Genomic DNA, 25,068 nt, shown 5'->3' with positions numbered 1-25,068 from the left:
CTTAGCTCTATTGCAACTAATAGGAAGACGGGAAGCATGGTGTTTGTTTAGAAGTTTTAAGAAATAGTTTAAGACACTTGATGAAACCTTAAGGGTACAGTTTTTCTTTACTGCTTCAACAATGTTAAAAGTCAGTCAGAGGTAAAGTGTTGCTATTAGGCAAACCTGGTGTTATTTTCAGCATTATTTCCATCAGAATAAGCTCTTGCAGGTAACAAACATAATGGTGTCTGTTTGTTTTTATAAGGATTCTACAGATTTTACAGAAGCTGTATGTACCGGTAAAAATCCCTCCATAAGTATAAACACTTTTGGTTTCTATTATATTGGATTAACAGGAACATACTGCAGGAAAGTCCTGTTCACTTCCATGTGTTTTTAATCTGTTACTGTGTTTATCAACTGTATGGCTTTATGAGAAGTCTTGGATTATAATTGCTGTTTTATTTCATTTTATCATAGATAATTTATATAAATCATTGTTTGAAAAGGGTTATGTTGTGATTTAAAGGAATGAGGGGAGAATGGTATGCTGTCTAGGTTTGAAAACCTCTGCCTGAGCTGTAAGGTTGGATTTTAGCTGTTACCAGAGACTAAACTTGACCACATGGTCAGTCACCCTTTGGCTGGGGTTAAAGATACACTGATAGCTTTAGACGGCTATTAGCCTGTTATGTGAAATGACACAATAAATGCACGGAAACTATTGCTGTTGTTTTCCCTTTATTTTCCAACTCATTCCTGAAACTATTATCTATAATGTTCAAATTAAACCAAAAAAAAAAAAACTAGGCAAATTCGCTTTAAGAGGTTATAGGTTAACATATTCTTGATGTAAAGGGAAAAACAAACTTTCTGGTAAAGCTATGAGCTTGAATTTCCTTTTGGAAAATCAGCAAGACTCTTTTTAGGTAAAGCCTGTGACTTATTAACCAACCCTTTTAAGAATTTTGTTAGTCTATTAGTTTGTAAAACATTGTTTTATCATCTTATGAGGCATGGATCATAGTTCATCTAATTGTCTTTGTTTACACCTTTGGTGTCTGCCAGTGTGAATACTTTGAAGCAAACCCTGGTCTGGATTAAACAACCGAACTGAAAGCCTTGTTTATGATTTTGTCCCGTACTGGTGTAAATGCAAACTGACCTGATCTAGCGCTACTACCAGAAACGTATGCCTTTTCTGGACCTACTGAGCCACCCTCACAGGGCCTGCAATGATAGTTAAAGTAGTTATACCCGATTGACCATTTTTTGCGTAACATGGCGGGATGCTAGGCTAGCAGAGTATCTTGTCTAATTTGGCTTACAACAAGAATTTCCAGAATTCCTGAAATCAGATACGAAACATCCAATAAACCTGTTTTGAATGAGCTGTTGACACAATGATTTTGCAGCTGTAACATTGTCCAGAACATCTGTTAGTTTTCCTTCATTTCCAGGTCCATTACCTGTCCTTTCTTTGTCCTTTATATCCATTTGAGAATTGATTTTTACACTCACAGGTTTGTTCACGGGTTATACTTAACTTACAAAAAGTACTACGTGAAATGGAACTGTAAGAAATTGATAAAAAATAAAAACTATAGGCCACTTTTGGTTGCAGACGAGCAGACTGAAGGACTTTTAGTATGAATGCACTCTCTTGGAGAAACCTGATTGAAATTTAGAAATATTTGGGTGCAATAACATGACAAGCATGTCTAACCAGAATGGGACTTCACATTCTGTGTTGAAATCTGCAGAAAGTTGCTTATATAACATAATTTGCCCACTGGGCTCTACTTAAGCGCCTCCTGTGAAGTATTTTCAGGTTTAAAGTTTGACTCGGAAATCTTGCTGTAGAAAAACATATTTTATTACTTTGCTATGTTTTTACTGTTTGTTCTAAAAGCAATACACCACTGCATATGCTAACTGTAACGGTACCCTGGTACATCATATTAGATTTAATTGAACTTTTCCCCATTTTTTTTTTTTTTTTTTTTTTTTTTTTTTTTTTTTTTTATGATGAATTAGTCAGTCCTAAACATTTGCCTTTGTTGTCGATATCCAAGCATATACTCCAACCCTTTTGTGTTCCTCAGGTTCAATGCTATGAATTTAATTGAACATTTCTTTCAGTAGCACTATGTTTGTAAACTGTTATTCAGACAGCTGCATTTCATGTTAGCGAATACTCTGTTAATTTGCTTTTGATTTTTGTGTATAATTATATCCCATTTTCTCGTGCAGTGACAGTTATGCGCGTGTGAGAGCAGTGGTCATGACTCGGGATGACTCCAGCGGTGGGTGGCTTCCCTTGGCCGGCGGAGGACTTAGCTATGTCACCGTCTATAAGCTCACCCGGGCAGAAGACAACAACAGCACCCACAGTGGGAGTAGCGGAGGAAGTGGCAGCAACCTAAGCCCCTGTAGTCCCAGTCCGAGTCCCACTGCTGTGGAGTTCCACATTAGAGGCGAAAGACTCAAAGATAAACTGGTAAGAAAGCTCCCATTCTACAAACTGAATCAATTAGTTGGACTATTGTGCTTTAATTGGGGTTTAATGGTGCAGTATTTGTGCAAAAGCTTAAATTTCCTTTGTGTTTTGTATCATCAACACTTTTTGAAGTTATGAAAGTCTTGAAGCCCCGTTTACTTCCTGTAAAGAATAATAATTAACATCAATATGTTTCTCTTTGTCTACATTAAAGGGTTTATTTAATAGCACACAATAGATTGATTAAAATTTCGACCATTGGGAAAGTCTAAAGTGTACAAAACCATGGTCACTGAAGTGAAGCCAATTTATCTTTACCATTCACTGAGGCTAAAACCAACAACAATGTCCCTAATCCACCAGAAAGTCTGTATTGGCTAGCCAAGACGAAGTCTGAGGAAGAAATATCTGTGAAAGGAGTTGATGCTAGATGTTAAACCAAAGAACGAAGGAACAAGCTTTTCGGAGCGGCAGTTATTTAAGGTTTGTGGATAGTATAATAAATAAATATATAATTTAATCATTGGCAAAAATACACATGCATCCATATTGTTTTTGAGGTAACACAAATGTTAAACATCTGGAATCGCCATTCCAAACTTTACCTAAACCCATAAAAGAAGTCCCCATACCAAGAATTTATCTTTTTAAATGAAATCGACCAATCCATCCCCCAACGAGTAGTTAAAGATCGAGAAAGGATCATTGCAATGGTTTAATGATGGCTACAAAGTGGGTCCTCCAGTCTGATGACTCGGGAGAACTTAACTTGTATTAGTGTACTGAGTTCATATATTTGACCCTGTATGGATTAGATAAACTTCAAACACATCTCCCTATTGATTTCTAATTGTGCTCCCAGTTCATGTTTAAAATTTAATTGATGTTGGAGATCTATTCCACTTGGGCTAAGGAGCATTGGAATTAATTATTAAAAGCCAAAATCAACATCACTTTTTTTTCTTACAGGCACTACAGATTAGTATAATTATTTTAAAATGTTTATCTCTTTGATGCACGGTAGTTCATACAAAAGCCAATGTTTCCCAGACTCCCCTCCTTTCTCTGCCTCACAGGAAGTGTTTCTGCCTCTGCTCTATAGCTCAGGTAACTAGAAATAGGAGCAAACTGCACGACGCTGTGATGAATGATGACCTCATTGGGGGAGAAGTTCATGTTACTCAGATGAGAATGTGGGATGAAGGGATGTAGGAAACATAAAAAGCTGTAGGATTCTGAAAAAACTTGATATGCCCTTAAAATCAAATTTTTGTCCTGAATGCCACATTTGAATGTCAATAAAAGGCATCACTAATTACCTTTATTAAAGTGTACATTTCTTTGCTACTGATAACCCTTTCAGGCACACAAGAGATCACAGGAACCAGCCAGAGCTACATTTTGCATTCAGCAATGGTGCATTAAATGTAGTTATGTATGTAGTTATGTGAGAATAACATGTATTTGCATTGCCTAATTTAGTTATTTGTAAATTGTTTTGCTTTTTACCCCCCCCCCCCCCACACACACACACACACACACACACACACATTGACAGTTGATTATTGTAACATATACAGATTCAACCCCCTTTTTCAACACTGCCAAACAATAACGCCTAACTTGAAGGTTATGTTATTTATACCCTGCAGCATTACATGCGTTGTCACATTTTCTATACAGTGTAGATGCAAGCCAGATCTGGTAGATCAGCTTAGAATATCTTTCGTCTGTGGTAATAGGAATGTAAATCTGTTTGTCTGAGAAAGGTTTGAAGGCACCAAGATGCACAGAATCTGGCAATCCCAGACTATTCGACATTAGAGATTTGTTACACAGGCGCCTGAATCAACGCTTTCATCTTTATTGACTGAACTCATTTACACTCATGTTATGTCTTTGACTTGTTTGTGTTTTGCACGTTGCTATCCATTCAGAGACCCCAACAACTACACTGGGATGTGGTTAAACACCCCCCCCGATTACAGCCAGGGTCACCAGCCACAACAAACACGCCACCACATGTAGGTCTGTAGGGATGCCACCCAGTGCCGGGGTGTTGGCTTCAACCTCAGTGCTGCCATGACTCCAAGAAAACAGCAAACCACATTCTAATGTCAGCCAGTGTGAGGAAGAAAACACTTAATATCAGTGCTTGTTGCCATATAATTTCTTATGCCGTTTAAAAAGAAGCACTGGTGGTTTTTCATTGCGAGTTAATCATTCATTCAATTTGAATATAGGTGGTATTGTTTCTCAAACTAAAGAAGACCTTAATGCCTGAAATACAACCTGGTTTTCTTAGTTTACCACCAAGCCATTGTCTTGCGGAAGTGTCTTGACCCCTAAAGATTCTTTCAGTTTGTGAAGGCAAAGGAAATGTTTATGTGGTTATTGAAAATATGTTTGCAAATTAAAATCTGAGAACTATCATATGCATCTTCATTCAGCCCAAGGGGCTCTGTAGGAGCACCTTTCACTCCCACAACTACAACAATTATTTTGCGGTATGTCTCTACCAGCTTATGGATGTCTATGTAGCACGTATATACAAGTCTTAACAAAGACTCTAGATTTATTTTATGTGTGAATAATTTTAAAATGTGGGTTTCCTACCAATTAGGTTCTTGTTCTTAACCTGGGAACTAGAGCTGGTTCATAACTGGGACTATCAATTAACCCGTTTTTTCCACCACATGGGAGCCACATCATCATCATCAATCCCTAACTAGTTTAATGCTGAATCCCCACCCCCCCCACCCCCCTGTATTATCATGTGTTTTGTGAAAGATTGCAATGCACGGAGATGATTTAACCACACATGGTTAATCCCTTTAAGTAGATATCCTAAAAAACGCTCTTTAAACAACCAGAGGTACATTGGAACAGTCCTGATCTATTATCTCTTGTCTTTTAAACTGAAGTTAAACACAGATACTAGAGTCAAATTCAGTAATACATCCTTGTGATTTGAAAAGAACATCAGATATAAATCAGAAAATATGAGTTTGGATTTAGGGAAAAACATCGTCTATTTGGGGTGCAGTGAACTTGTTTCCGATGGGGGATAAATTGTTTTAACTGTGTATAATTTAGCTAAGTTAATATGTTGATGTGACATTGCATTATTGAAGCACAGCGTTTAGATGTGGACTCACAAAATTCCCCTAAAGCATACGCTGTATGATTTTTTTTTTGCCCTTTTCAGTTGTACAAGAATTTTTTTGATGTGCAGTTTGAGCAGGTAGATCGCATCAGAGCGTCGGGCCGTACAGTGTAAGAACAAACATCTGAGCTCTGAACTTTAAAACCCGGCAGATTCGTCATACAGTTTGATCTGTAGCTGAGTGCAAAAAATGAAAATATTGCACAGTGTACGCCAGGCTTAAAATAAGGGGTCCCTCACTCTTTCTGTTTGTCTGTAAATGTCTATCCCAGTCCCAAGTCTTTAGCATCCCACTGGTTTCCCCCCATCCCTGCTCTGTATTCCTCTCCATCATCTTCTCCAACCTCCTTAACTGCATAATGCTGCCACCACCTACCCTGTAGTGGGTAACATGTTCAGGGTGTTGGATTAGAAGTGGGCCTCATGTAATCTGCTAACAGATTTCCCCACCTGAGCTGCAAATCTCTAAAATCCCCTTAAAGTGACGATCAGCTACTTGTCTGGTTCCTTAGATGATATAGCATCTTTCTCCTTCTTGTTACATTTATGCATTGAGGGGTGTGGTTTTAAGACGTTCAGGATTCTGAATACTTTCCAAGGAAATCTGATTCAAATCAGTTTTCCGGTCTGTATTAAGCAGAAATTGTTCATCTGCAGCAACTGGAGTCAGCAGATGAGAAATATTTGTGAGGCGTTTTGCAAGCTGTTATCAGGTAATTGAGGATGTGTAAGATGAGAGGAATCCAAAAAAGAAAACCTTATGATAAAAGAGCAGGAAGTGGAGGTGGAGCCACAAAAATGGGAGACGAGAGGGGGGAAAAAAGGTGGAGGGGTTTTGTCTATAAGCGCAGTGATGCGGAACAGAGTGTGCTGATGATGACTCAGCTGGCTCTCCATATAGCCACCAATCACTCGCCGAGTTCCTACCTTCTCCTCTGCCTCCTCTCCCTCTCTTTCTCTCACTTTGATGCTTTGCCTCTCTTAAAACTTCCGATCTAATTGGTGGACGTTAACTGGCCGTTCCAGCGCTTGGATTATAATAAATCTCTGACTAAGCTCTTAGCTCCGTCACCTAGCCTTTCACCATGGGTAGCCAATCGAGCTGTTAATGTAGTGTTGTCTAGAATAGCTGTTTCTCAATACATCATTTGGTGGGACTGTTTTTACTTGTATAAAGAGCATACATTTCAACATTCAGTTTTATTGTTGAAAAATGAAAATAAAAAACACATATTTTGTCACTTTGTGGATCACTATTTAATTATTCTCTGATTTCTTACATCTTAACTTTATCCCTCACCTCGTTTGACACATCCTGTTTGTTTCTTCTGTCTCCTTCTTTGGAAAGGTGGCCCCTCCTCCTTTGCTGTTTTCTTTAAGCACATTGTGGAATGTGGTGTTAAGTGTCATCCTGCCTTGCAACTGTGATACTCCTTCCTCTGTCAGGCGTTGCTGTGACGCTCACCTTACCTGCTCTGGCTCCATTCAGTCTCGCCTCTACAGTCACCACCCTCCAGAGGCACTATGCGCACCCCATCCTCTCCACATCTCCATCCATCTCATCTTCCCTCTATTCATTTAACTCTGGCAATACCACACAAGCATGACCCTTAGCCCTTCATTTCTACTTTGAGAAAGGTTTGGGAACATTATGGTATTTTTCACAAGCAGCTCCCACAGATGGGATAATGTGTCCCACTCTATCCTGATATTCATCATCATCATCATCATCATCATCATCTTCCAACTGTATCAGCCTCCTCGAACAAGGCACCTGCAGTTTAAAACCAGTGTTATTTTAATCACACTAGCTTCAGTGTTTGTGCATTCTCACACATTGTATCAGCACAGACACACCCTAACACTCACACTCGGTTAAGTCACCTCTTGTGCATGTCTGTAAAAACCTCACTGAGCGTAATGGCCGTCTCTCATTTCATTTAATCTGCCCAGAGGAAGGCCAGCAGGCGGCCCAGTAGCCCTGATTAATAATAGGCTTTGGAAGCACAGCCTCCTTTCTGCCCTGCTCTTGGGGCTTCCCACACACACCTAATCCTCCTGCTGCTTTAGCTCTTCAATTTTTTACTATGACCAAGATGAGATGAAATGATTATGGTGTTGTAACATTAACTTGGCTGCAGTTGCTCCATCTTCTCAATAGATGAACTTCAAACTGCTGGGGTGATATAACTAAAAATGCTGAAATGGTAACTTTTTATGGTAAATGGTAAATAGCCTGTACTTACATAGCTCTTTTTCAAGTCAGGGGACTTGACCAAAGCACTTTAAACTACATTCAGTCATTCACCTATTCATGCACACATTCAAACACTGATTGGGGCAAATTACATTGTAGCCACAGCTGCCCTGGGGCTCACTGACAGAACCAAGGCTGCCGTACACTGGCACCACTGAGCCCTCTGACCACCATCAGGGGACAATGCAGGTGAAGTGTTTTGCCCAAGGACACAACATTAAAATATGGAGCCAGGGCCTAAAACGTCAACCCTTCGATTTCACGGCATCGGATGAACCTCTGAGTGTGTTGATAGAAGGAACTGACCTGAGGGAAATGGGAAGTTTTTTATTCCTAGAGTATTTCAGAGTTGAGAATATGCAAAAACAGTATATAAATTGACACATTTTGTCTGGATTAAAGACATGAGATATTTTATTATTTAAGGTTGGATGTTTGTCAGAAGTTTTAACCAGTTAAGCCATGTGGCTAAGGATTGTGCAACCAGTGTACAGGTCCAGGTCTCGTGTTACTTTGCTCTCATTCTTGTTTAAATGGCTTTTTTTAACTACTAGAAATCAAATTTAATAATCTTCCTCAAAGACCTTCAGCAGGCAGCGCTACATCATCCTTTTAGCCTGGCCAAATCAGTCGCCTTCTAAGTTTCAGAGCTTCCAAGAGCATGGTAACTCTGCTTTAAAATCATTGCTGAACGAAGTGCATTATGCTTTTAGGCAAAGGATTTATCATTTTCATTAAGCATTGTTTACAGGGAGTATCTTGTTGTCCATGTTCAAAGTTTGAACAGAATGCATGTTTTCTTCTGAAAGGACAAAACATACATGCAAACATGCGCCTCATTTTTTCTGATATTCTTTACATTTATTCTTCTGCTGCTCATTTGTGTTGTATTACCTGTTCAAAATAAAATTGTTTAGGTTTTCTTTTTGTTCTCTGATAATTCTGATTTATGGACCATTGGTGCTTTATATGATATTGGTGAGATTCTCATAACAGCTTGGTGAAACTGCTGGGACTAAATGATCCAAACACAGATAAAACTTAGAAACCTCACCATTAATTCAAGTCTAAAGGAGGTCTACTTTAGCATCATTCAAAATGGCCTTTCCTAGTCAAGCGCCAGCCGAATGGCAGCCTACTCCCCTGTGACTCCCAGCAAAATCCCCTCCAACTTTCAGCCACTGGCCTTTTCCTGGGTGTGTTTTTTTTTTTTACTCTGACTCCACCCTGGAGCCCTAGTCAGACTTCACTGAATTACAGGGCCTGCCTAGGAGATGACACGTTTTAGACAAATTATGACAGATTATTTTAGTACCAAGATTGATGTTTAAAAAGGAATTGTAGGGGACCAGCCAAGGGCCAATCAAGGGAAGTGGGGAAATTTTGAATGGCTATTATTGTACATGTAACCTCAATGTTGCAGTCAGGTCCATCTCACATGTATGTTTTGTTATTATTATTAAATTCTTTTTATTGGGTTTTCAGAAGGTTTTTTTCAAAACATACAGTACATACAAACACAAGAAAAGTGGAAGATAGATACAAAATTACCCATGTTCTGAAGTGGTTCAAACTAAAAGAAAGCTGTTAATCATAAAAATATGCATTAGTATATCAGTACAGGTTGCTGGAATGACAATATGAATAAGTAACAACAAAATAATTACAGACCGGATCTAAAATAGAGAAGAAAAGGTTGCCAAATCTTGTAGTACTTTTGCTCTGATCCATTCACAGTATGCCGAAAATGTTCAAGTTTTAAATGAGATATAACATCCTCGACCCACCGTTTAAAAGATGGTGCAGTTGCATTTTTCCACTCAAACAGTATTATGCGTCTTGCAAGCAATGTCATGAAGGCTATAGCGTCTGCCTGATGAGGGGTCATGGGCACACTTGGAGGAACAATCCCAAACAAAACAGAACTCGAGTTCGGCAAAATATTTCTTTTACATACATGTGAAAAGACCTTAAAGATTTTCTCCCAGAATTCATTTAGCTGGGGGCAGTGCCAAAACATATGGCTAAGATTGGCTGAATTATGCCCACAGCGTCTACAGGAGGGATCTGCTTCAGTGAAAAGTCTGGCTATTTTACTTGGTGACATATGTAGCCTGTGCAATACCTTAAACTGTAGTAAGCCATGCCTGACACAGATAGATGTAGAATGAATTTTTGAAACAGCTTTTTGCCAGGTAGTTTCAGTTAGTTGTTTTATATTATATATATTTTATAGTCACAATTGAGGAGACTGATAGGCCGATATGAATCACAATGCAGTGGATCTTTAGATTTTTTCAATAATAGGGAGATTGAGGCTTGTGTCATTGTTGTGGGGAGAGCTTGCTTGACCATTATTTCTCTAAAAACTTTTAGCATTAGAGGGACTAGTTTGAGGGCAAATGTTTTAAAAAATTCTATTGGATAGCCATCTGGTCCAGGACTCTTGCGGGACCTCATCTTTTTGATGGCATTGCTTATTTCCAGTAGTGATATGTCTGACTCTAGTATAAGTTTGTCTGAATCTTCTACAGTTGGTAATGGTAGCTCATTGAAAAAATCCTCAATCTGTGCTAGATCATTGGTTTCTGAGGTGTATAGGTTTTCATAATATAATTTAAATTTCAAATTTATTTCTTTCTGATCAGTATGTACATGTCCATGTTCACCTTCAATTGCTGTTATAAATCCAGCTGTTGCTGATTGCTTTAATTGGTGTGACAGAAGCTTGTTGGCTCGGTCACCATAATCATAGTATGTTGCACGGGACCTGAGATGGAGGTCAATAGCCTTAATGTTGGTGACTACATCAAGTTGACTTTGAAGAAGGGTTCTCTTTTTATAAAGATCATCAGAAGGTGAAATGGAATGAAGTTGATCAATTTCTTTGATGCTATCAATTAACTCCGAGGCTCGCTTATTTCTCTCCCTACTCTCCCCCGCAACAAAGGAGATTATTTGTCCCCTTAGATAAGCTTTTAAGGTTTCCCAGAGTATGGAGTAACTTATCTCTGGGGATTCGTTAAGCTCTATGAAGAGATCTATCTGCGAATTGATGAATTCAATAAATGTTTGGCTTGATAATAGTCTGGGATTAAGTCTCCATGGGAAAGAAGAGGTCATATTATATGGAAAATGAATTTTTAAAATCACAGCTGCATGGTCAGAGATCACTAAGCTGCCATATTCTATATCAGAAATCAAGGGAAGTAATTTTTGGTCGACAAGAAAATAATCAATTCTGGAATAACTTTGGTGCACAGGGGAGAAGAAAGAGAATTGTTTAGATGTTGGGTGCTTGAATCTCCATGGGTCTATTATTCCATAAGCATCTAGAAAGTCATTTATACATTGGGCTGACTTGTTTGGTGTGGTAGTTTTAGGGCTGGAGCGGTCGAAAATTGGCTGTAAGGCACAGTTCAGGTCCCCTGCTAGTAATAGTTCATGCGAATCAAGATCTGGTAAGAGGGAGAATAAACTTGTAAAGAAATTTGCATTGTCCCAATTTGGGGCGTAGACGTTCGCCAGAACAACAGGTCTGTTAAATAGTTTTCCTTGTGTAATGACATAGCGTCTGTTTTTATCTCTTATGGTTTTGGTCTCAACAAACTGGACATCTCTGTGGAGCAAAATAGCTACTCCCCTGCTCTTACTGTTAAAATTTGAATGAAAACACTGAGTGAACCCTCCTCTAAGAAGTCTAGAATTGTCCTTATTCAGCAAGTTTGTCTCCTGTAGGTAAACAATGCAACTATGTAATTTACTCAAATGCGAAAATATTTTGTTGCGTTTGATTGGGTGATTCAATCCGCGAACATTCCAGCTAACCACTGTTGTAGGAGTTATACCTTTACCAGCCAACATTGAGACAGTTCAGTAAAAGGGTATTGGCGATGGGTAAATAATAGGTGTAAACAAAGGTGGTATATGCAATATGTAAAAGAGAGGCATCTGTCTTCCAAAAAAAAAAAAAAAAACACACATTGGGGGAAACAACACCCCAAAAACAAAAACAGAAATAAACTCTAGTCCTAAAAGTGGACCGACATACTTCCCGTGTAAAAAGTCCAAATCACACTCCATAGAAAGTAACAAAGTGCTTACCATGTCACCCCGTACAGGGACAATTGTATCATTTATTTATTTATTTTTTTTTTTTTTTGCTGTATTACAGCCAAACTAGGAACAATTACATTATCAAAAACTAATATTACTTAAATTATAGAGCTATAATGTAATTTTAATGTAACCTCGACAACAGTATTGTTAATTACTGAACTTTAATGATAGAAAACGATGGTGTACTAGAACAGAAACAGAATCATTAGAAAGTTCACCTTTGCAAGAATGCAAGACCAGCAGTCTTGCATTCTTTCAGGACGAAGTCCTTTGCCTTCTTGGGGTCGTTGAATCTGTGTTCACGGCCATCAGGCGTTGTGATCCTCAGTATAGCGGGGTACCTCAAGCCGTAGCGAACTCCCGCACAGCCGCGGAGCAGGCCCCTCACCTCCGTGAACGCCGCGCGCTGTTTACTTACGGCCTGGGTGAAGTCTGGCAGGACTCGAATGCTATCTCCATCCGCGGTCTTTATCACTCCAACCTCCGTGGCTTTCTTCAGAAGCATTTCTTTCTCCGTGAAATAGTGGCATTTGATCACGAAAGCACGAGGAGGGGCGTCATCATTAGTTGGTCTCGTACGGATGGTCCTGTGTGCTCTGTCTAGACACGGCAGCGTATCCAGACCCAGTGACTGTTTGAGCATGGCGGCTATGTATTCAGACGGGGGTTTGCCATTTTCACGTCCCTCTTTAACGCCAGTCACGCGGAGGTTTGAGCGGCGTGAACGTGCCTCCAAATCTTCACATTTGGCTTTAAGTGTAGCAAGATCCTCTTTCATTTTTAAATTGACACATTTTGTCTGGATTAAAGACATGAGATATTTTATTATTTAAGGTTGGATGTTTGTCAGAAGTCTTAACCAGTTAAGCCATGTGGCTAAGGATTGTGCAACCAGTGTACAGGTCCAGGTCTCGTGTTACTTTGCTCTCATTCTTGTTTAAATGGCTTTTTTTAACTACTAGAAATCAAATTTAATAATCTTCCTCAAAGACCTTCAGCAGGCAGCGCTACATCATCCTTTTAGCCTGGCCAAATCAGTCGCCTTCTAAGTTTCAGAGCTTCCAAGAGCATGGTAACTCTGCTTTAAAATCATTGCTGAACGAAGTGCATTATGCTTTTAGGCAAAGGATTTATCATTTTCATTAAGCATTGTTTACAGGGAGTATCTTGTTGTCCATGTTCAAAGTTTGAACAGAATGCATGTTTTCTTCTGAAAGGACAAAACATACATGCAAACATGCGCCTCATTTTTTCTGATATTCTTTACATTTATTCTTCTGCTGCTCATTTGTGTTGTATTACCTCTTCAAAATAAAATTGTTTAGGTTTTATTTTTGTTCTCTGATAATTCTGATTTATGGACCATTGGTGCTTCATATGATATTGGTGAGATTCTCATAACAGCTTGGTTAAACTGCTGGGACTAAATGATCCAAACACAGATAAAACTTAGAAACCTCACCATTAATTCAAGTCTAAAGGAGGTCTACTTTAGCATCATTCAAAATGGCCTTTCCTAGTCAAGCGCCAGCCGAATGGCAGCCTACTCCCCTGTGACTCGCAGCAAAATCCCCTCCAACTTTCAGCCACTGGCCTTTTCCTGGGTGTGTGTTTTTTTTTTTTACTCTGACTCCACCCTGGAGCCCTAGTCAGACTTCACTGAATTACAGGGCCTGCCTAGGAGATGACACGTTTTAGACAAATTATGACAGATTATTTTAGTACCAAGATTGATGTTTAAAAAGGAATTGTAGGGGACCAGCCAAGGGCCAATCAAGGGAAGTGGGGAAATTTTGAATGGCTATTATTGTACATGTAACCTCAATGTTGCAGTCAGGTCCATCTCACATGTATGTTTTGTTGACGGGTAAACTGTGTGTGTGTGTCTCCAGGTGGTTCTGGAATGTGTTCTGCAGAGAGACTTGGTTTACAATAAGGTCACCCCCATCTTCCACCACTGGAGAATCAAGGACAAGAAGTTTGGGCTGACGTTCCAGAGCCCCGCTGATGCTCGGGCCTTCGACAGGGGAGTACGCCGGGCCATCGAGGACATTAAACAAGGTGTGGGCGTGTTACTATGCTGTCTGTTTGGCTTTTGTCCATGTTTCAGAGCAAGTTAAACCAGAAGAGTCAGCATTACCTCAGCCTAACATACCTTACCTTAAAAATACATATCAACACTTTTGTTAAAAGCATCTGAATTATTTGCAGAATTTTCCTTCCATACCTTAACCAGAAATTTACAGGTTAGTTTATATTTCACAACAGTATTAAGGCAAAACTTTGTTCTGACCTTGTGCTATTTAATGGCAAACCTAGCTGCTGTTTTGGAACGGATGTTGGTTAGCCTCGATGATGCCACCTTTATGCCGCTTGTTCACTGAACCCAAACATGATCCTTCTTTTGGGATCCTATCAGTTCCACTTGCCCTGATAATGTTGCCGCTTCCTGCTCTGGTAGTGCAGGACTTCGCACAGAGCATCAGTCCTAAAGGGTGAGCAAAAACTTAAAGCTTGATAGGTAAAACTTACAAAACAGATGACTCTCTGGGAGGGGGTTCAAACTTCAGTTAGAAGAAACCTTATATTTGTTTAGGTATTAGGAGCAGCCAGACTTGCCTTTGGTTTGCTGTAGTAGTGAGTGTTTTTTGAGTCGTGATGGACTTGAGTTGCCAGCTTTTGGTCCTGATAAGCAATATTTTTATCTGCACAGAGCCAAAGGTTCCAAAGTCATCCAATTAGCCGGAGACTTGCTAACTCAGCAATCTGCTGCACAGTATTGTTACATAAGAGGTGAGCTGGCTAGCTGGGAAGATATCTTTTTTTTTTTTTCTGTCTGTTAACTCCCCAGATACTCTGGAACTGTAGGGACAATAGACCTGGAACAGTACATTGTATAATAAAGGCTTATCACTGCATGGCATCAGTCTCTTCTAACCCATAATTCCTTATCTGAGACTTGGAACGTCTGGGCCCAAGTCCAGGCACTTTCTAGGTGGAAGGTAATTTTTATGCCACACTGGGCTTACTGTATTTCCTGCTGGTGGAGATACAGCACAGTTTAATATGTAAAATAAAACTTCTAAAATCCATCCTATATTTTGGTAAGAGATTTGAAAAAAGTCATTCTATATATATTTATTTAAGTAACTTTTAATTTGTGTCTCATTTTTGATTCCTAGCTTCTTCATAGTGATTTCATGTGATAAACAAGCACAAAGTATCTGATACTTGTGAAATCAAAAGAAATAAGTGGATTTATTTATTTATTTTTCTCCAAATGAAAATCTGAAAAGTGTGTTGTACTTTTATTATTCAGATAGAGCTTTATTCAACCAATTAACATTCTCTGGCTCCGGGAACCATGCTTTAAGTGTGGTCAGATTAGATAGTGTCTGCATATTTCAGATTTTGCCACAGACCGTCATTTAGTTTTGTGTCTGGACTTTGACCAGACATTTCTAAAAACATGATGTCTTCCTCCCAAACAATGTTGTCTGTTTTATTGAAATTGTTTATGACCCCTGTTAGGTGTTTAATCTAGGATTGTTTTGTATTTACCGAAAGTCACTTTCCCAGCGTCAAGCTCCCAGAAGACATCCCCACAGTATGATGCTGCCAACACCATGTTTCACTAAGGGAGTGGTTATAAGAGTTGTTCTGTGTTAGTTTTCCACCTAACTGTTTTTCATGAAAGCCATAAGGATCAACTTTAAAATCATCTGACTAGACGACCCTTCTCCCTCATGCTTGCTATGACCCCCCCATGGGTTTGAGCAACACAGGACTTTTTCTAGCAGTCTCTTAATGACTGTTTTCTTCTTGTCATTACATGAAGATCAACCTAGTTGAATACACAACTTCCAGTTATTCCTGTCAATAGGTTCTTCAATTTAAGCAATTGATCCCTGAAGCTCCTTCAGAGTTACCGTGGGCCCCTTAGCTGTTTCTCCAATTCTTGCCCAGCCGATCAATTTAAGTCAGAAATTCATGTATTAATGGGTCTGCTGTTATGCCATTCCTTTCTTTTTTTTTTTTATCCCACAACCTGTCTGGTGTCATGCTTGATTTTCACTACGAAGCCTTTAAGGTCTTCACAGAAAAGCTGGATTTATCCTGAGATCAGATTGCTTGGAGGAAGACTGTTCAGTTATCAGGTTCCTTCTAAATGCAGTTTAATATAGCGGATTTTATTAAGGGATGACAAAAAGGAAAGGGGTCTAATGCACAACATTGATTGAACTTTTTGATCCTTCACAGCTAGGTCCTAATATAGCTATATCTATCCCCGAACATACCCTTAAGGTTGTTTTTTAGTGTAAAGTGGGAGACAAATTAGCAGATTAGCTAAAGCTGCTTCATGTGTGAAGGTTTTCCCTTGAATATCAGGAAAATGGGTGTTCATTGGATTCTGCCTAAGCGTCTGCACTTGTCCCTCCCCCTGCCACCCTTTGCCTTTTGTCTGTTTTCGTCTCGGGCTTGGCACCCTCTGTATTCTGGCAGTGTTGTGTAATGCCTCAGCTCTGTGCTGGCAGACGAGTTTGTCTGTATTCCTGTTGCATGGCTGTACTGCTGGACCACTGTGCGTGTGTTTGCGCAGTAAGAACGAATATGTTTTCACCTGCGCGTGTGCACACGTGTGCATATCAGTCTTGCAGTCTTCTGTTGCCAAGGCAACGGTGGGCACATGGCTCAGGCAGCTTTGCGCCCTAGCACTGCCAGAGTCGTGCTGCAGTAGGCCTCTCTTTCTCTCTCTCTCTCCCTCTCTCTCTTAAAAGCGGAGAAATGCACGCACACGCACACAAAGCCTTTCTCCATGTGACTCAGAGATGGGTGGACAGAGCGACTGAGAGACACACCATGTCTCACACAGTCCCAGTAAAATGTTCTGTCCTGACGGAGACGACATTAACATGTTTCCTACTTCTCATCCCAAGTACAGACAACTGCTGCCGCTTTAAATTAGGTGTCTAATTAATTAGTTTTAATTAAATGAGACAACGTTTTACAAGATTCACTGGCTGCCTAAGGTACAGTAAACTATTTCCTCTGGAACATGCAGGGAATAGACTGGGAACCATAGACTGGGAACAGCCTCCCCCCCCCCCCCCCCCCCCCACCCCCCCTTGTTTTTGCACCATTACTCAAATCGTGTTTACTTGTTTATTTTCTTTAAAGATTTAGTATATAAAGGCACATGTCACAGATTTTCCCTAAAGGCTTTGCTGGCATTTTGCTGCTTCCATTGCCAGCTGAGGGATCTTGGTTTTTAATCTGTGATTAGACAAAATAACCACACTACAGGAAGTCTGATTTCCTGGGAAGTAACTTGGTTTCTTTTTTTTAAATGGCAAACAGAAGCACGTTTGTTTATCTCAGTCTTGTGGTCGAAAATGATGTGATTTGGAGTTACGACTTCCCACTTCCAAAGTACAATTAAAAACATAATTTACTGGACGGTGCAGTGGGGAGAGACCCAGTATAAATGGTTTCATTTACAGTCAGTAACAGATAAACCTTCCACACAGGGGACATTATAACTGTGAAATTTCCCTTTAAGGTTCTATTGAACTTTATGAATACAGTACTTCTAATATGGTCATGTGTGTGTAGGTGCTCCAAGAGGGTTATAGGTATAGGACAAATCAATTCGGCATAAATAAAGACATAAATTCATACCTATCCTCATACTTGTGGTTTCAGTCTAATTCAAAGCTGATCGACATTGATGTTAAACTAGAAACGGATATTTTCTATTTAAAATAATTATTTATTCTTACAAATAAAAGTGACCTTAGAGATATCTTTTTATTACTTCCTCAAGTTTTGGAGGTGCATATGGTGTACAGGATAACAGTATGAGAAAGCCCAGTTTACAATAATAACTGATTTTTGTAAGATTTGTGTAGGACAGTCCTGCCAGTGTTAAACTAAGAAACACGATGGATATATTTGAAATCAATGCTTCAAACTAATTCCTTTTGAAACAACATTAAAAAAAATCTAAAGAAATTTGTAAAATTAAGAGAATTTTTAACCTCAATAAGTCAGGTTCAACCTAGTGTACATTTTCCAGAAGCCTTTCTAGAGGTGCCATGAAGGGAGAAAGAAAATAACATCTGCACCAGCATAAACTCAAAAGCTACTCAGAGAAATAAGACATCCTGCTGCTTAATGAAGAAGCTAATATCTGAAATGTTTGATCAAACTTAACATTGTTAGAGATGAAATGGGAAGAAATCTTTGCTTCTAAGTCTGTTTTATATTTTACCATTTATTTTTTTCACACCATTACATGTTTTTCCAGTTTCAGTCAGGAAAACAAATTTCATTTGAAAAGGCTTGGTTTATATCTTATACTGCACAAGAAAAAAAATTTACTTTTCACCTTCCTTACAAAGTTTAAACATTAAGCGAATCTTTACTCTGGTTTTTTTTATTATTATTATTTTTAAGATCAGAGTTTTTTCCTAATTTGCCATCATAACACAGATCACATGATGCTTAAGACACCGTCTGCCCACCATCAGCTCAGAGGCCGTTTTGGATTTAAAAATGGTTTTCAGTGTTTTAGGGTCACTTACTTCTGGCTCGTGCATATTTCATTAACTTCTGTGTTCCCCTCACGTTAACACAAGGCAGCTTTCATTTCCCCATTAGGCGGCAGGCAAAGGAAACCAGAAGCCCTGAGCTTTTCTGGCCTGACAAGGATCCGTTGTTTAAAAAAAAAAAAAAAAAAAAAGCTTTGGGCATGCTCACCAGGGGGACACTCTATGAAACAGAAAAATATATCAGTTTTACTGAGAACTCAGATGCAGGCTTAACATTGTTTTCTTGTCATGCTTTGTTTTGGTTTTAGAAAAATGATTGTGTTGGTGGACAGGATTCCTTATTTTTTTGCCCTCTAGTCGTGAAGTTTACATTAAAGCTACAAGTTCGTCCTCAAAAATAATTCAGATTTTATTGAATATTTTTATGTTTGAGTGACTAACTTCTCCCCTCCCTTCTTTCCAGTGTGTAGTCCATTTGGTGAAGGGGACACTCCTGAGGATGGACTACCGGTGAGTTACAGAACCTTCAGTGCAATTAAAGCTCCTGCATTTGTTTTAATTCAAATAGAAATAGAAAACCTCTCATGGCAAGAAGCTGAGAGCCAGTTCAGACCAAAAACACAGCGTTGAGATTTAGATCTTAAAATCCCAAACCTATACATCATGAGGGATGCCTTGTGACCAACCTTTGAATGTAAATAAGACTTTTGGTACAATTCGATTTATTTTTCAAGGCAAAAACCAGGTCAGCCTCTGTCATGTGACTGTCTGTTGACTTTCCATACAAGTGGTTCTGAAAGCACTGCCGAAGAAGCAGCAGGCAGCAAGCATAGCGTTCATATATAATGATCGACAGTCACCTGTTCTGCTTACGATTGTTCATATCAGCTTTTCAAATATAGCTGTCAAAAGATGGACAGTTCTTGAAATGTTTTTTTTTTTTTTTTTTTTTTTTTTTTTTTAAGAGCTGGATTATATTTTTTAGATGTAATTAACTAAAGAAGAGCCAAAGTTAGTTTCTGTTTTACTTAATTGATTTCCATGTTTCTCTTTTTAGAACAAGTTTTCTCTGTTGTTTGAGATCATCTATAGTTGCTGTTCATATCCCCAGAAAGTATCTCTGGCTTTGATTCGGCTTGGTGCATAAAAGTTTTTTTTGTCTTTTTTTTTTTTTTTTTTCATAAAATGGAGCAGAAGAGTATAGAAATGAAGTAACGCTCTGTTTCTGCTCTTGTGGTAAAGTTCCTCTTGAAGGAATAGACTCAAACATACAGGAAATCCAGTGGCACCACTGTTGCCAGGCAGCGGGACGGTGGGGGGGTGCTTTTGGAAACTGGTAGAATTGGGGGGGTTGTGTTCATGGGGTTCAGTGAGCCACTGAAGGTGTCACCATGGTGATTTGGCATCCGAATGTCGCGGTCACAGTCCTGGGCTACACAGAAAGAGAAGTGAACCAGGGACGAGGGCTGCAGCCGAAGAACCGGAGAATGCCACCATGAAGTGATGCCGCCACAGCGACCGCTTCTTTGCTTTCATTTCTTTTTTTGCTTTTTTGATCAAAATATCAATCCACAGGTCTGGGTCCCTGAGGAGCTCTGACCTCGTTGTTAAACAGGCAGCAGTGGCTTAATCAGATATTTGAAATGAATAGATCATTACAGGCTTGGATTGTTCCACATGGGTGTTTGGAAAATGTATTGAAGATGGTCCCGGCCGCCCACATCCTGCCCACTGAGGCCAAGCACCCACATGCATGCCCCTTCACTAGCCTACCACATTCTTCCTTTCCCAAACCACACACACACAGACACACACAGACAGTATGCACATGTTACATATTTTACCCATAAACTGGTTGCACAACAGCCTGCTCAGCTGTGACAACCCACTGCCAGGGATTAGGCATTACTGCCACAGTCCTTCCGCCAGAACAGGAAAACTTCCACATCTAATTTAGCTCCGTCAGGAAGTTTTCTCTTATCACTTTTGTACAATAACTGCCTCTGTTAAAGAGCAGAGCATTCAGACTGTTTTTTTTGGGTTTGTTTTCTGTTTTTTTTAACAGCAATGAGTCACTGTAAAAAACATGAGACCATTAAAAAACGTAAGGCTCAAAATTTTCCCCCTTTTTTATAAAATGATTTGGTTATTTATGTATTTATTTTTTTAGCTCTGGGACCTGCTATTCTAACAGCAACAATAATACACTCATCGGCCACTTTATTAGGTACACCTGTCCAACTGCTCGTTAACACTTAATTTCTAAGCAGCCAATCACATGGCGGCAACTCAGTGCATTTAGGCATGTAGACATGGTCAAGACAATCTCCTGCAGTTCAAACTGAGCATCAATATGGGGAAGAAAGGTGATTTGAGTGACTTTGAACGTGGCATGATTGTTGGTGCCAGAAAGGCTGGTCTGAGTATTTCAGAAACTGCTGATCTACTGGGATTTTCACGCACAACCATCTCTAGGGTTTACAGAGAATGGTCCGAAAAAGAAAAAACATCCAGTGAGCGGCAGTTCTGTGGGTGGAAATGCCTTGTTGATGCCAGAGGTCAGAGGAGAATGGCCAGACTGGTTTGAGCTGATAGAAGGGCAACAGTGACTCAAATAACCACCCGTTACAACCACGGTGGGCAGAAGAGCATCTCTGAACGCACAGTACATCGAACTTTGAGGCAGATGGGCTACAGCAGCAGAAAACCACAGCGGGTGCCACTCCTTTTAGCTAAGAACAGGAAACTGAGGCTACAATTTGCACAAGCTCATCGAAATTGGACAATAGAAGATTGGAAAAACGTTGCCTGGTCTGATGAGTCTCGATTTCTGCTGCGACATTCGGATGGTAGGGTCAGAATTTGGCGTCTACAACATGAAAGCATGGATCCATCCTGCCTTGTATCAACGGTTCAGGCTGGTGGTGGTGGTGTCATGGTGTGGGGAATATTTTCTTGGCACTCTTTGGGCCCCTTGGTACCAATTGAGCATTGTTGCAACGCCACAGCCTACCTGAGTATTGTTGCTGACCATGTCCATCCCTTTATGACCACAATGTACCCAACTTCTGATGGCTACTTTCAGCAGGATAATGCGCCATGTCATAAAGCTGGAGTCATCTCAGACTGGTTTCTTGAACATGACAATGAGTTCACTGTACTCAAATGGCCTCCACAGTCACCAGATCTCAATCCAATAGAGCATCTTTGGGATGTGGTGGAACGGGAGATTCGCATCGTGGATGTGCAGCCGGCAAATCTGTAGCAACTGTGTGATGCCATCATGTCAATATGGACCAAACTCCCTGAGGAATGCTTCCAGCACCTTGTTGAATCTATGCCACGAAGAATTGAGGCAGTTCTGAAGGCAAAAGGGGGTCCAACCCGTTACTAGCATGGGGTACCTAATAAAGTGGCCAGTGAGTGTATATTGACTGACATTTTTGAAATAATTCGTCTTCCTGTTTTCTCAAAGTTTGATCTTTACATTGGGAGGGGCTTCTTTTTCCTGTTTGGGGTAGTTTCCAAATAAGAAGCTCAGTTTATCTTTAGATCTGTAAATCTTTTATCTGTAAATCTGGAGAGATGGCAGCTTAACTGGGCCTAAATTCACTTTCTAGTTGTGCAAGGGTCAGTCTTTTCCCAAATGTGTTGTTAAGGGAATAGTTAAGAGTTAAAAAGCATGACCGCCTCCACTGGGGAAATCTGGTTGAATCTCATTGGTAAAATTGTCCATTAAAGCGGATATATCTAGTGATGACATTCCCTCAGTAACTGCAGTTCAAGGATTTCAGTTTAAGTCAACTTTAGGAATTGTTTGAGTTTTTCTTAGCTTTTCCAAGTCTGAGTCTATAGGTCAGAGAGAGACAGAGAAAGAATAGAAAACTGTTTTTGTTTATGATGAGCGATGCTGCGGCATATTAAACTTCCAAACAAGGAGTGATTCTGTTTTGTTTGGTTTTAATTCTGATTCTCCACTTCTGACATTGATTGAACCCGTTTTTTGTTATAAATCATTAATGATTCGCGTTTCTTGTATCTGAAACTATTTTCTTTTGCTTAAGGCTAGGAACTGTTTTCTCTGCTCTTCAGCACAAAGCAGAGGCTCCAAGCTCCTCTGGGGGGGGTGTCTGTTAATCATAAAGCGATGGCTGCGTTGTAGAGAGAACCAGTAAGCGTTTCAGTATGCTGACGGTCTTCCTTAGTCCTTCCAGTCCTGAGCCCCTGTGCCTGTGAGGGCGGAAGTGTCCCTGATGTCGGTGCACAGGTCCATTGCCTCTGGCCTCCCCCTCCTCCCCCTAAGCAGCCAGCCACATCTCCAGGGTCAGATCAGCCTCAGATTGGCCCTCACGCGTGCCTTTGAATGGTGGGGCTTAGGCAAGCTCTTTAAAAGGAAGCCCAAGTCTGTTTCCCATTTTACCCCCCTCACTCCTTCCTCTGGTTCCCTTCTCTCTCTCACACACACACACACACACGGCTGTCATTTGGCTTTTCAAGCTGCATTTCCCCAGCTGGAGCTAGTTTATGACATTCCCTCTGCAGACTCTTGGCCTCTCGTGCTCCCTCTGTTTCTCCGGCTCTAACACACACACACACACACACACACAGAAACACACACATAGCATAATCTCATTTTTTCCTGCTCTGTTCTTTCTCCTCTCTGTCTTCCTCTGTCTCCTGTTCCTCTCATTCCCATGCAGACATGGTGGATGTGGATCATGCTCTGTGGAGTGTTTAGAGGCAAAGAAGGAGCACAAACACACAGACACCATGTGCTAGCAGTCTGGAGAGGGTGGCTAGAAGAGAGCGAGAGGGGATAAGAAGTTAAAGGAAGCATCTCTTAGCAACCACAGGACAGTAATTACTGTAGCAGGAGCTAGGAGCAAACCAGATTTCCGCTGTGCGTTAAAGCGCTGGCGCGGGCTACTTTACACACAGCTCTGACTAACCGGAGCCAGAAGCCTCCTCCACATGCAGGGAGGACAGCGATAAGAGAGAGAGAGTAGGACTAACCTTGCCTTGTGAGGTCGGGATGTGTGTGGGAAAAGAGGGACTTCAATAGGCTGTGAGGACACCTCTGCATGTGTTACACCTGGGCTAGAACAAGCTGGAAGCTTGCTGACGATGCAGATGATATTTTCAAAGATGAATTACTGATTATTTGATGTTTATGACTCTCAAAACAGAATCATCTAGCTAAAAACACTCCCCTTTTCACTATTTTACATTATTTATCTTCTGCATCACCCCTAAAATGTTATTTACAGATCTTTAATTCTGGCTGATTTTGACGGGGAATGTTCCTCATGAGATCAATCAGCTCAAGGTAAAAGGAAGATTTGCTTTCATTTCTGGCTTTATGTCTTTCAGGAGCCTTTTTTCTCTGCGTGCGTGCGTGCGTGCGTGCGTGCGTGCGTGCGTGCGTGCGTGCGTGTGTGCGTGTGTGTGTGTGTGTGTGTGTGTGTGTGTGTGATTGTTTGTGGGAACACATGCAAGCCTAATGGGAACTTAGAGTTCTTGTAACAGAAGGGCCTTGAGTCATCGCAACACAGCAGTGATTTGGTGAAGCGTGGGTGCAGGATGCCCCCTGGTGGTTAAAGTGGACCACACAGAGCCTACGCATCTTTGAGTCAAAGCTGTATCGCTCATGAAAAGTGAGCATCAGCTCCTCTGCCAGTGAAAAAAAAAACGGAAGAATTTGAGAATGTGGAACTTCAGGGATGCAGCACCTGCATTCTCAGCTCATCTCATAATTTATTAATGCGGTTTTAACATTTCCTAACGTCCCTTGGTTTGCTGTTGTGTTAGAAACAAAAGCAGAAGGTCTCATTGACTCAGTCTTGAATAATAAAATAAGTAAAATAATATTTTAGAAAATTAATTCTAAGGGGTTCATTTCTGCAGGTTTGGCTCACTTCCCTTTTCTGGCAGAATAGTGCCACAACTGTTGTTCTACCAATTGATTTATTTTTTCTGGTTTGAGGTGAGATTTTTCCAAATTGAACTAATTGTATTTATCCAAATGAAAGCTTGGATGTTAATATACGTTCTGAGTGGGAAGTTGTGCTACACCAATGACTATTCAAGGTTTTTTACTCATCTGAGACAAGATGAGCAAATATACTTAAACCAGGTTTTCAAATGCATAGTTTTCCTGCTGAGATCATTGCCTGATATAAACTTTTGAAGGTTTTGACATCAGTGTTTGATTTGTTTTTGCTTCCAGGTGTGCGATGATCCTCCCTCAATCTGTACCCCAATCAAAGAGCCTTTCTCTCCTCTAAGAGACGTCGTCTCCACCGAGCCATTCAGGAGTTGCTACATTCCCCCGCAGCCATTTGATGACAACCGCCGATACCTGCCCCCCCAGGTGTGCCTCTCCTTAAGTTGCCGAAATCTCTCTGAATTCCTGTTTTCATAACTTCCAGTGAAAAATAAGAGCTATGAAACCCCCTTTGTGTTAAGTAATCCAGCTAACTCTGCCTTATCTCCC

General features: G+C 40.3%; 1 protein-coding gene across 1 annotated transcript in view; it reads left to right on the top strand.

The window, feature by feature from the left end:
* Positions 1–25,068, top strand: part of spred1 (sprouty related EVH1 domain containing 1) — a 49,300-nt gene that overhangs the window by 19,686 nt on the left and 4,546 nt on the right. The window contains exons 2-5 of the mRNA XM_038272604.1: positions 2,236–2,482; positions 13,917–14,085; positions 19,039–19,085; positions 24,802–24,945. Of these exons, the coding sequence (XP_038128532.1) occupies positions 2,236–2,482; positions 13,917–14,085; positions 19,039–19,085; positions 24,802–24,945 (607 nt within the window). The remainder of the gene's footprint in view (positions 1–2,235; positions 2,483–13,916; positions 14,086–19,038; positions 19,086–24,801; positions 24,946–25,068) is intronic.

Source organism: Cyprinodon tularosa, unplaced genomic scaffold (assembly GCF_016077235.1).
Source record: "Cyprinodon tularosa strain WSP-4 unplaced genomic scaffold, ASM1607723v1 ctg120, whole genome shotgun sequence".
NCBI lineage: Eukaryota > Metazoa > Chordata > Actinopteri > Cyprinodontiformes > Cyprinodontidae > Cyprinodon > Cyprinodon tularosa.
Note: the sequence above shows the minus strand (reverse complement) of the source record. Positions and strands in the feature narration are given on the sequence as shown.